The sequence below is a fragment of the Acartia tonsa genome, chromosome 1, assembly GCF_053477335.1.
Source record: "Acartia tonsa isolate MP-2025a chromosome 1, ASM5347733v1, whole genome shotgun sequence".
Lineage (NCBI taxonomy): Eukaryota > Metazoa > Arthropoda > Copepoda > Calanoida > Acartiidae > Acartia > Acartia tonsa.
The window spans coordinates 14,707,029-14,719,543 of NC_137260.1; the positions used below are offsets into that span (position 1 = coordinate 14,707,029).

The 12,515-nt window shown below is 31.6% G+C and overlaps 1 protein-coding gene across 1 annotated transcript in view; it reads right to left on the reverse strand.

Annotated features, from left to right (window-relative positions):
- Positions 1-12,515, reverse strand: part of LOC145326494 (uncharacterized) — a 78,590-nt gene that overhangs the window by 63,469 nt on the left and 2,606 nt on the right. Inside the window, exons 2-4 of the mRNA XM_080169868.1 lie at positions 9,496-10,977; positions 8,940-9,047; positions 8,180-8,401 (exon numbers count right to left, since the gene is read on the reverse strand). Of these exons, the coding sequence (XP_080025994.1) occupies positions 8,180-8,401; positions 8,940-9,047; positions 9,496-10,977 (1,812 nt within the window). The remainder of the gene's footprint in view (positions 1-8,179; positions 8,402-8,939; positions 9,048-9,495; positions 10,978-12,515) is intronic.

The following is a 12,515-nucleotide window of genomic DNA, read 5'->3' on the forward strand; positions in this document are numbered from 1 at the left end:
TGTGATTTTTTCAATAGAAGGAATAGATTATCTGCGATTGATATATGCCTGTGCACTTCAATCTTTTTTTTTTCTATTTACTCTATGCATAAAAAAAATGTAAGCTAGCGTGATGGTTGTTTAATTACTCAATGAAAATGAAGTATTTGACTAGGAAGAAAGGAAGTGTTTTGGTTGTTGTTAGTTGCGCACCTACTCTATAGCTTCTGTATGTCCGTACTTCCACCCAACCTTGCTCTAGAACTTTATTATGAACGGTAACAGTGTCTTAATACTTTGTAATAACTGATCAAAACTTTCCCTTCCTAAATATCCTACGCTAAAACACTATTACTAATTAGCAGCTTAATGTTCTTTTTGTCGCCCTAAACATCGCCAACTTCTTATGGATATACTATCCCTTGTTATAGTCTACATATTGTAAAACAATAAGATAGTTAATGGTCTTCATATCATTTATTTTCTCAGGCAGGCGGATGCAGGGACAGATACTAGTCTTATACAAATAAAATCATTGTATAAAAGTAACAGGATGTCTGCGTGTGTGTATGTAGCTAAGGATCTAACTAAACGCTGAACCGATATGGTTCTGCTTTCATGGTCCTGGGTAGGTTTATAACTATTTTAAAAGTGGGTAAAACCCCTCCCCCCTCCCCTAAGAGAAAAAATTACCTTCAACCAAAAAATAAAACTGAAGCTTCTCATAGGTACAGGGGTGGTTATAACTATATATTTATATGTTGAAGTCCTTTTCTTCCAATAATGTCATCTACTTCAAAAATCAAAATTCAATTTGATCTTGATGTTACTCATTTTATTTTCAGAATACATTTCCCTGGTTGTGAAAAAATAAGGGGGAAGATGGGAAGTAATGAGTATTTCTAAAGTATAAAAAATTCGGTTTTTACTTAAAATTTCAACTTGAATTTACTTTTTAAATATATCGGCTATTTTCCTTGGCCTCTAGGGGCTGCAATGTAGGAGGGTTCATCCAAAATAAATAGCCTAAAACCAGCAAAATCTTCAATATTTTACTTTTTATAGGATTTAAATAAAATCTTCTAAATAATACCTTTTGATCGATTTGTTTTTTGTGCACTATTTATATGAAAAAAAAACTATGTTGTTACGAAAGAACATCTCAGGTATAAGTGAATGTTTACGGCAATGCATAAAAACTAATTATGTGAGAAAAGAAATGAAGAACAAGGATAATAATGTCCATACGATGGGAATCTTTTAAGAATTTTAAATGAAAAAAGAACAATAAATTTATAGTATAGATGTATAACCAGACAACTACCTAGATCCTTCTGTTAAGGACATTTTTCGTCTGCTAGCAAATTGCTTTCTGCTTTTTTTTGTAGCGACTTGGCTGTGGTAATATTTCCGACGTTTTTGGTTGATATTGAAAGTCTGCACAGGGTCCTTGGAAAGGAGATATATAGTTATTTAACCACATCCTCCGTTAGTGTTTTACTCTAATAAAAGAACAGTAAAAAGGTAAATAAATAGGTTGACGGACGGTCCTTCACATTAATATAGTTGCTACGCTATCACAAAAAAAATATTTTCATATGTGAAGGAATCAAAGGCAATTTTTTATATGCACACACGTTCAATAAATTAAATGCTTGCACAAAAATGAGGAAAAAAAGTATTTTATTAACTATGTTTAATTGTTAGAAAAACGTATATTTTTTTTATGTAGATTTATAATGTATTTGAAAATTTTAAAACTTTGAAGATTAAAGTAAACGAATAAAGGGACCAAGGGTTAAATAACTTTACATCACGGTGTGGGACCCTTTACCGACTTTCAATTGGGTCTATGAATATCAGCCAATAGCGTCGGAAATAATAACACAGCCAGGTATCTGCAAACAACAATTTGCTATCAGACAAAAAGGCCCCCCCACCACCACTGGAAACAGATATTTGTCTGCATTATACATCTATACTCATACATACATTTATTCTGTGAAGCATGTTTGTTTAATAGGAGATTAATGTTAATGTTAATAGTGACAATAAAAATTGATTACTATTTCCCTTAGAAGCTTCCGCTTTTAATGAGTTTACATTTCTTTTCTTGTTTTTATGTTAAGTAGACTTTGATTTTAGGTGAATTAAAGATATATTGCTGTATCGATTCAAATCCGATTAATATCCGCTGGCTTAGTACCGGTTCTCAGCCATACTGAAAAAGTCATGTATAGCATGGATTTACAAAAAATTTTCACGAATATTAAAATAAAAAACGTAGAATTAATATAAGTTTTGTTAGCCCCGAGGGATCTTTCATTTTAATATCCGCGGAAAGCTATCTAAAAAACGATGCAATAAATAACTATTAAAAAACTTATATTCTGCTATTACAACAAAAAAAAAACTAAAGATATAAAGTCATTACTAGAATTGCGTTATTGGAGAAATAAAAATTAATTTTAAAATAAAAAAATAAAAGTTTAGACAATTGATGGGTATGTAATATAAAGTACATTTCTCTCTGTCAAGAGAAATATATGTATTTGACAAATATAACTTGAGTCTTGTGTATTACCTTCTTGGAGCAAGATCATTTGCTCTGGGATTTGACACAGACCAAAAGTGATATTATTGCTGTAATAGTTATTATAACCTTATTTTATATTATAATCTGTAATTGAATTAATACACATTATTAGTAAATTAGCTGTTTGTTTCTATTATACTACGCTACAGGTAGGTATGATAAAAATATGATAATTTAAAAAAAACTAAAATTCTAATCTCATTGCATCTTAATTATCAATTATCTTTCATATTTTTTTTATTAGGAAAATATAAAAAATCTAGGAAGAAAAAAGATGGGTTTTACATAATTAGCTAGAAATGATTTTTGATAGATTTCCCACCATTCCTGACATATTTTATCCAATTTCTGTAAAATAATCCTTTGTAGCGGAAAAATTGATAATTTCAATTTTTGGGAGCCAAGATTCTCTAGGAATTAATCATAATTCATATCGGTCTATCTGTCCAAATGTAATAATATTTTATCTTGCAGTTCACTTTCCTTGCTCCCTAAATTTATTTTTGCTTCTTTGTTTTACTTTTATTTTCTTTAAAAATATTCTAAAACTAAACTGAACTTTTCATTTTTGTTTGATATTTTTTCAGTATAGCTTCAAAACCGATTAATATCCGCTGGATTAGAACTGGTTCTCATCCATACTGAAAAATCGTGTATAGCATCGTATTACAGACAATTTTTACGTACAGTAAAATAAAAACATAAAATTTATACCCAAAGGCCCGGGCTAACAAAACTGGTTTTAATCTTATATTTTTATTTTGATAGCCGCGGAAAGCTGTCTATAATATGATGCGATAAAAACTGTAATCATTTACAATTATATATAAAACTGCAGATATATTTGACAACAAACAAGTAAAAATAAATGTTGCAAATAGGAACGGAAGTATTGCTTGTAAAAAATGTAAGATTAAAATGTCCAAAATTTCATGGCATTCTCCAATTTTTTTCAGTGTAGGAAAAATGCAAGGGTTAAATTTCCTCCTTGACAGCTTGTATCCCTTTGATCAAGGTTTAAGAATAAGGTGGACCATTAAAATATGTTGCACCAGACTTAAATTACAATGCTATGTGTCGAATAAAAGTCAATAAACAAAATTTATAATAGCTGACCTATGTATCTAATATATCGTCGACATTACTAAGCTTGGATTTTACTTTTAAATTGAGAATTAATACTAGAGACCTGCATCTACCATGAAAAGATAGAAATAATTTATGACTTTATGATTAAAGCACTCTGTTGATTTATTGACAGCAAAATATTAAAAAAGATATATTCAATAATAATAAGAAATGTATTTTAATAAATGTATCTTAATTGTCTTCCTTTATAAAAAAATATGCAAAAATCCTTTTTCCACCCCTTCACCAAAAAATGTTCCTAAACACATTTTTGCGCAGCCTCGCCACTGACGACGCAGGATTTGAACAAAAAGGAAATCCGCCGCGCACACAAATTTTCAGAACTTCCATGAGAAATTGGATAAACATTTCGTTGGAAAATCTTGTAAAACCTTGATTTTTGGGGGGAGAATGCTTTTCAAGCAGTTTTAAATGGGGAGTAGGATTTTAGGGCGGATTGTTAATCATTGATGGGGGGATTTAAGAAGGGGGTGGGGGACAGGGCAGCTTCCTGTTTGCATGTCAATGTCGTAAAGTCAAGATTAATCCACAATTTATGACCTTCCTCTTTTCACAGTCCTAATTGGGATAGAAATTGCCCCGATTTTACCCAAAATTTTAAGAGTTTCAAAAATGTACATTGGACTGAAGAAAAAGAATTGAAAAAGCCTTTAAAATTTGAAGAATGAAGGCGAATTTATTTGTATACCAATAAGACTAAATATTACCAAGGTCAATTTTAACCTTTTCAATAATCGGGGCATTTCCCACTCACTTGAACAATGTTTGCCTTCATTTAAGCTGATAACAATAGGGCCCAAAATTATATGTTACCCTCAGATTATAGACAAACCAATGATAACTAATCATAATAATCAAATTCACAGAATAAGTAGTAAGAAAAGCCTTTTTCAATTCTTATTATTTCAAAATAATATTTTGTGTTAGTTCAATTAAACTTAGATGAAATAAAGAGCAAATCAGATCAATGAAAAGTCGACATATACATACAATTGAAATTGTAAATCTACAAAATTTGATTGGAAAACAAAATTATTGCTTTAATTCTAAGGATAACCTAACCAAATCTACAATTAGAAAGGCAACTCTTGCTAATATTTTATAAGTAGATTGTAAACAAGAAAGATTTGAATCTTTTGTAAACAAACAACAATAAGACAGTCATCGTATAAAGAGATCATATTGTAAGAAGTTCAACCATCGAATTACAAGGACATTGAGGTACATGGTCCCCATTAAGTTTCTGAGCTCGTGGATTATGATGATTGATTTAATCTACAACCCTTTGGTTCCCCAGTTTACCAAACTTAGAGGTAAACAACTAAACATTTACCGAAGGTAAATCTATAATACAAAGTAGAATGATGTATGTCCGTCCCTTAAGATCTCGGTAACCACTGAACCGATCGGATTCTACTCTTCAGGGTATATACCTACTGGTCCTGTGGTGGTTTTAGGCTATTTTCTTGGGGGGTGGGACACCCCAACCCCCCCCCCCCCAAAAAAAAAAAAAAAATCCCCCCATAGGGGCGAAGCCGCTAGTAAATATATATTTTACTAACTCCATGGGATAAGGAAAAAGACAATGAATCTCATTTTAAAATTATTTTTGGATCCTACTATTTTGAACCAGCCAATCAAGATTTAATAATATTTGCCAAAGTTTTTAATTTAAAGAACGAGAAAGAGCTAACATAAAACTTTGGGAACCAGTAAAATTCCAATGTCTTCTCCCTCCCTTTAACTATACCAAAATGTATCAAATGAAAGTATTTCCCTAAAAAATAGGGAAGTAGAACGTGCAAAAATGTAATGAGAATGACTTTACTCTGCATATCTTAAATGTATGTCCATACATTTCCACCAATATGATGTAAAGATCTTAGCTATTTAGTAAACCTGTACATTGATGACACATTATTAATGATATTTGTTGAAAAAATATCATTTCAACACTATTGTAACGATGATATTGTGACTACAGTATCAAGTTCATATAAGAACAGTCCTTATGATTTGTATTGCTATTTTCAAATCATTTTATTCGTTTAGTTTTAAAATTTAACTTTACATTAAATAGGTGGGTGATATATAAATGTCTCAAATTATCAAGTACATATTACAGCCCTGCCCTTGATTCCAGGGATAGATGGATAGGACAATGAACTATAGATTAATCTTCTGATTATTATGAAGAATTGGAAATAACAACTATTTTGCTTACTTTTTTGTCACTTTTGATTCCTGTGACGTCATAAAATGAGGAAGATAAGGGAAGAAGTAAGAAAGAAAACCCCTAAAAAAGAGATGTAGAATATGACGTCAAAAGTAGTGCAAAAGTAATGCAGTTTGATCTTCGTCGAGAATCTTATTTATCGAATTTCAATTAAAAATCTGAAAACATTTTATACAAAACATAACCATACACCGTTTTAAATAGGGGAAGATTAATCTATCTTAAAGTGACATATCCATGTTTTTTACTGCCTTACTACGAATATGATAACATATAATGGTGATTCCTATAGAAAAAAATACAATTTTACAACAGTGTATTTCCTGCCTGAAAAAGACTTGTAGTAAACTGTTACAAAACGTCTTTAGAATCCATTTTTTTAAAAAGTGGGTGGATCCAACAATATCAAATGTACAACACTACTTGGAGATTTTTTTAAGTATGCTAGATAAAGACACAAAATAATCTCCTATAATTATGGTCTGTTTATTTTTTTTAGAGCAATTTTAATAGCTTAAATTAAGTAATGTTTGTGCTTCTTGTTTAAACCTATTTTTTCACAATAATCTATCCTCCTTAAATCAGAAAATAAAATGATGAACACAAAAGAAACTTTTTTGTTGCAAAAGGAAAACACCTCTATACTACTACTTCTACTTTGCAAGAGCGTGTCTAGGCCCCACCCCACCCAATTTAAATATAACATATACTTTTGATAACAAGAACCATAATATTCTAAGGAGTATATCATATATTCTATTACTAATAGAATAGGTCCCACACCACATAATCCAAATACTTAATATACTTTTTTTTTAAAAACCTAGAAAAAATGTTTTGTTGAGCTATGGACAAAGCCACATCTAGTATTATTTAAAGAAACAATTACTATGTTGTACTATGTTATGATGTATTTAATAATTAGTATGAGACAAAGAAATTAATTATATACCAGAATGTCTGTTTTTATATACATAGCGACATGGATAATTAAATATGACCCGTTTTTACTTCATAATAGCTTTTGTTAAATTTGTTTTCAAATGTATTAAAGATATATTTATATTAACTTAAAATTAGTATCTTCATACTTATGCAAAGAATTTTGTTTACCCCATTTTATCATTAAATTAACGAATTTTTTTCTTAAATATATTTTACTTGAAGCAGGGATCTTAAGGGATAAGACAACGGACGATATATTGATATAATTATACATCCATTCACAACTTATAATAAACATGATCACACCTTCTGTAGATTAAAATTGTTAGCTGAAAAATTTGTAAACTAATAGTTTGTGGAAAAAATAATCGAAATTAAAAAGTTCCAAAAGTTTAGGAGTCGACGAAGGAGATAACGGTGGTTTAAAACTTTGGGTACCAGTGTAATTTACAGTGCAATGTCATTCTCTGTCTTTAGGAACAAGTAAGGTATATCATTTTCTATCACACAAGGTAATGCCATTGTCAAAGGGTTGGAATGTAATATTCTATGTTTACATAACCTTGTTTTAATTTAGCAGGATAAATTACATCATTAGGATGAAACAAGCTAATTGACAAAAGTGTCTCTAAATTGTAGCAAAAAATCATAAATAGCCAGATAGATGCAATAATTAAGAAGGCATTAATTAAAATATAATTTTTGACTCCCACTTTTCTGCAGCCTAAAAAAATTAACATCCTTTGCTATTTGCTAATTACTTTTTCGTATGTTACTGTTAAATACTACTTATTTTTTTGCTGTTTTAGATGAACTAGCATTGCCTCATTCCCTTTGATTAACTAACATGATGATATAGCACCGTGAATAAAGTAACATATGTAATATAAAACCATGTACTTAACTTCAAATATTTTCATAATTTACTATTTTAATGTGTTTCATACTTAAAAAAAAAAAATAATGTTGAGAAATAAAATATGATTTATTAATCAGGATCCAGATTGGCAAAACGTGAGCGGATGCGCTACTACCATCTATGGCAGAAAATAGCTTAAAACCATCCCAGGGTGCTAAGTAAAGTTTTCCTAAAATAGATAATTTTATCGGTTCAGTGGTAGATGAGATCTTAACGAACAGACAAAAACCTTTTATTGTATATCATCTAATGAATATAATCTTACCTTAAACATCATTTCTGAAAGTATTTGAATATTTAAAGCAGTGTTACTCTAAAAAAATGACTAGTTTGTTTGTTTGTATATAAACCCTGCCTAGCATGGGACGGTAGAATTCATCCATAATAATGCGCAAATCATTTCCATACTTCACTTCTGTCTCCACAATCTCGCTGATGATCTCTTTCCGCTCCGCCCGCCGTTTCGCGCACTTGCCGCACAACTGTTTGTCCTCGTCGTCGGTGCCACTGTTGCTGCCGCCATTACTGCCGCCGTTCCCGGTCAGGTAGGACTCACAGTCACGGCACACACTTGCGCCTGGATGAAATAATTAAATTTGGTTTGGTATTTTACATGGAAAGCAAACAATCAACGAGAATTTTACTGAATAAAGAAAAAAACTATTTGTCGCCTAACTTTTCTATTAGACAAGAATTACCTATAATAAACTAAAAAAATATTTACATATTGGCAAATTACAAGAAAATAATAAAACTTAAAAAAATATATTGCCTAAAACAATCCCTTGACTTGTGTGAAGCTTCCCTAAAATGGAGAACTTTATCAGTTCAGTAGCCAGTGGAATCTTAATCTTCAGACAAAAAACCTTACTACTTTATATGATCGGATATATTTTTTTAAACCTAACCTGACTCTAGTGGACTGTTATTATGAGGTTAAGAGGCACTACTGATACCAGAGTCTGAACCTAACTTACCTGACTCTAGTGGGCTGTTATTATGAGGTTTAGAGGCACTACTGATACCAGAGTCTGAACCTATCTTATCTGACTCTAGTGGGCTGTTATTATGAGGTTTAGAGGCACTACTGATACCAGAGTCTGAACCTAACTTACCTGACTCTAGTGGGCTGTTATTATGAGGTTTAGAGGCACTACTGATACCAGAGTCTGAACCCACGCCTGAGTCATTCCTCTCTATATCAATTACACGTCCTCCAGTCCCTGAAACAATTGCTGTATTAATTTTCAATTCTTTTAAAAATATCGATTGGTTGAAAAATAAGTATTGCTTAAAAAAATTGGAAAATACAAAAAACTAAGGCACATTTATTTCCTAGGATAGGCATACCTATTTTAAAATTTTTACTTTTCCTATAAATTCATGATACATTGCTATAAAAGACTCAAAAAAGGTTTCAAAGATGTGATTATAAGATATAGAGAAACTTAGAGGAAATGTTTGTCTTACATTTTCTTTAAGTTAAATTTTTTATTGTTCTTTTAACCTGGCCTATATTTGCGGTACTCAAACCCATTATAACCTAACCTAATTTAACTAAAGTAAAACACAAAAACTATGTCCCTCTCTAATTTTCAATCTATTTATAAATAAACGAGAGGTTTCTGTGCTCGACGAGTAAATTAAAGGGAAACCGCAAAAATGTTTGACCTGTAATTTTCTCCATGCTATTGCCCCTCCATAGAAAACTTGACTCAGTGACACTATCATTACTGCTGTTACTAGAATCACTCAGGTTGCTGACCGCACTGATGCGATGCGGTTTCCGCATTTGTGATCCGACCAGGAAACCGTCGGTTGAATAATGATCCTCAGCGGATGATGACATGGCGGAATCACTCTCATTACCGCCACTTCCGCCGCCGCTTATCCGCAATCGGGCATCGTTTAGATAATGTAAAATTTCTGATTTTGTAGCGCCAGTAAAAATTGACGGTGAGTTTGTCCTACTTGCACCGTTACTAGAGCCGCCATTGGCTTCAGGAATCGGCGGCAACGGCCGCACTTTAAGGCGGCTGTCAATAATTTCTTCATAAATATGTTCTGTGTATATATCACTGTTGCTAGCAACAGAACGGGATCTGTAGGTTTCATCTAAAACAGATTCCAAGGTATAAAAACTGCTTCCAGTTTCCGAGCACATATCCGACAAATCATGGCCAACTGAAGCGCCGCGATACGGCGATTCACGGGTCGAGTCCTCCCCCTCTTCTGAATTTAAATGGATACACTTGTGACTTTCTAGGTCTGTCTGATTAAGGGTTGAGTTTATGAGTATCGGGGGACTAATTTCTGGTCGAGATTTTGACTTCATCATTTCTGAATTATTAACATTACTCACAGAGTTTATATTATTATTGTTTATAACATTGCTGGATAGTTCAGGCACAATTCCTGTAATTAAACTTTTAGACCTCATAGCTTCTTGTTTTGACTGTTGGCGGGCTAATTTCTTAAGCCTCGGTGGTTTTACCGGTTCATCCAGGCGAATTTCACCAGCGTTGGCTATAACAGTTCCGCTGTTTGCTGTGACGTTAGCATTGCCGTTTTCAATGTTAATCCATGATGATGAACTAATGGTAACATTACAAGTATCTTGCCTATTACCTGCGGTCGCCTGGCTTGAATTTTGACTAACAAGTCCAGAACTTAGGATAATAGTCTTATCCCCTTCATTATGAATCACGGATTTATTCAAACTTTTACCACCAGTTGTGGTCTTGATAATATTATCATTATCATCAAAAGATGTTTCCTCAACTTTTTCAGTGTTAAGTGAGTCAACAGAGATGTCAAGCTGGTTGGTATTACTGCTGCAAAGAGAGTCTATTGAAATATTAGGATCATAACTAAAGTCTTCCTTAATCTCAACTGGGGGTGGTTCTTCAAATGATCTGTTGATAATCATCACTCCATCAATATTTTTCTTCTCTGATTTATCCTCAACTTCATCTCCCGAATTTTCCGTGCCTTCATCTATAATTTCAAGCTTGTGGTTGTCGCAATCATCATTTGTTTCATGATCAAGCGCAGCAGTGTTGTGCTTGAGTTTGTTAAGAAGTTGTGGGATGTCGTATTTGAGATTGTCGTACTGTGGCTGTTCTGCTTCTGCTCCTTCAGGAGATGGACGCACTGTTGCAGTAATGTCATTAGTATTATTTATAGATTAAAGACACAAATCTTTACTAGATTTATTGATTTTACAATGACTGATTTTAAAGGAAAATATCTTAACTTCAAAAGTCTGTGTTAGTTTGACTTCAGAAAATGTATTGGACAGGAAGAATAAAGAAGAATCTATGATCTCCATTGATCTATCCCTTAATTAATGAGGAATATACTTAAAATTAGATATTTTGGTTTGATTGTTATTGCCCTATAATGTAATTCACATAAACTTGAAATTTAATGCTTTAATTGAAGGTTGGGTTGAATTGATTGATACATTTTTATGCAAAATTTTGATGTATAAAAAAAGAAACCATTAACATAAATCAGTTAGAACTTGGTTGGTCAAATGGTTTGAGTTTTACGATACTGTAAAACCAAATCTTAATTCTATTTTGAATCATCTGTTACTAACAAGGATAATAAGGTGCATAGGTAGCTTAATATTTACATTTATATTTGAAAACTACAGAATCTTAGTTAATGAACTAAAAAACATTCTTTTTCCTTCTAAGAGGTTTTGAGTTTCATATAAATGCACAATGAGAGAGACTAATTTATTTAAACAGAGACAGACGGATAAATATTAGTTAGAGAATATCAGCGCTTAATAAACACCTGAAATCTGATCATTACCAAATCCTTGTATTAAGAAATAGTTTTAAAAATAATATCTTTTGGAATATAATATATTTTCTATTTAGAAAATTAATTCATTTTAGTTCCTATTTCAATTAATTTTACAAGAATGTAGAAGACAAAACATTAATTATTTCAAATTACCACTATTCAATTGAAAATACATGATTCATAAAAATTTGTCTTGTTAAATAACAAAGAAAATTTCTGTTTCTTATTCCCAAATTATCAATAATATTTGTGTGAAATTTGGTATTTTGTAAGCTAAAAATAAATAATCAATTTTGTACTCTAGATGATGAATAGTACTCTTTTTGCTTCAATATCAACTTCAAATTGTCTTTCTATGTATTTTAAACATAACAATTTTCTTAGGAAAACTACAAATTTATGTCAATTTGTTTTTCATTTCTTATAAGAATAATGGATATATCATTGCTTTGATCTTACACCAGATTTTCAGTGATACTTGCAGCGAGCTAAAATAACGATTTACATCTTCCATCCCTTTACCCCAACCCCCTCCCCTTCTACTGGATGAATGAACTGACCAATAAACAAGTTCCATGTTTTCCCCTGTCATAATATCCACGTATATCCTACATCCATTTTAAAGATCTTTAGTTTTGTAACAACTTTTCCATGTCTTTCATGAGACAATTTCACCTTGTTCTTATTCAATATACGGTTAACAGAGACAATTAAAAATACAGACAAAAAGATTGGAAAATAATTATATCAGCCCAATTATTAGTAGTAAATTAGATAATATTTGTCCTTTCTTTCCAGGATATGCAGGTATAGGTATAGTTCATCATCGCATCGTATCATAGACAGCTTTCCGCGGATATTAAAAAAATATT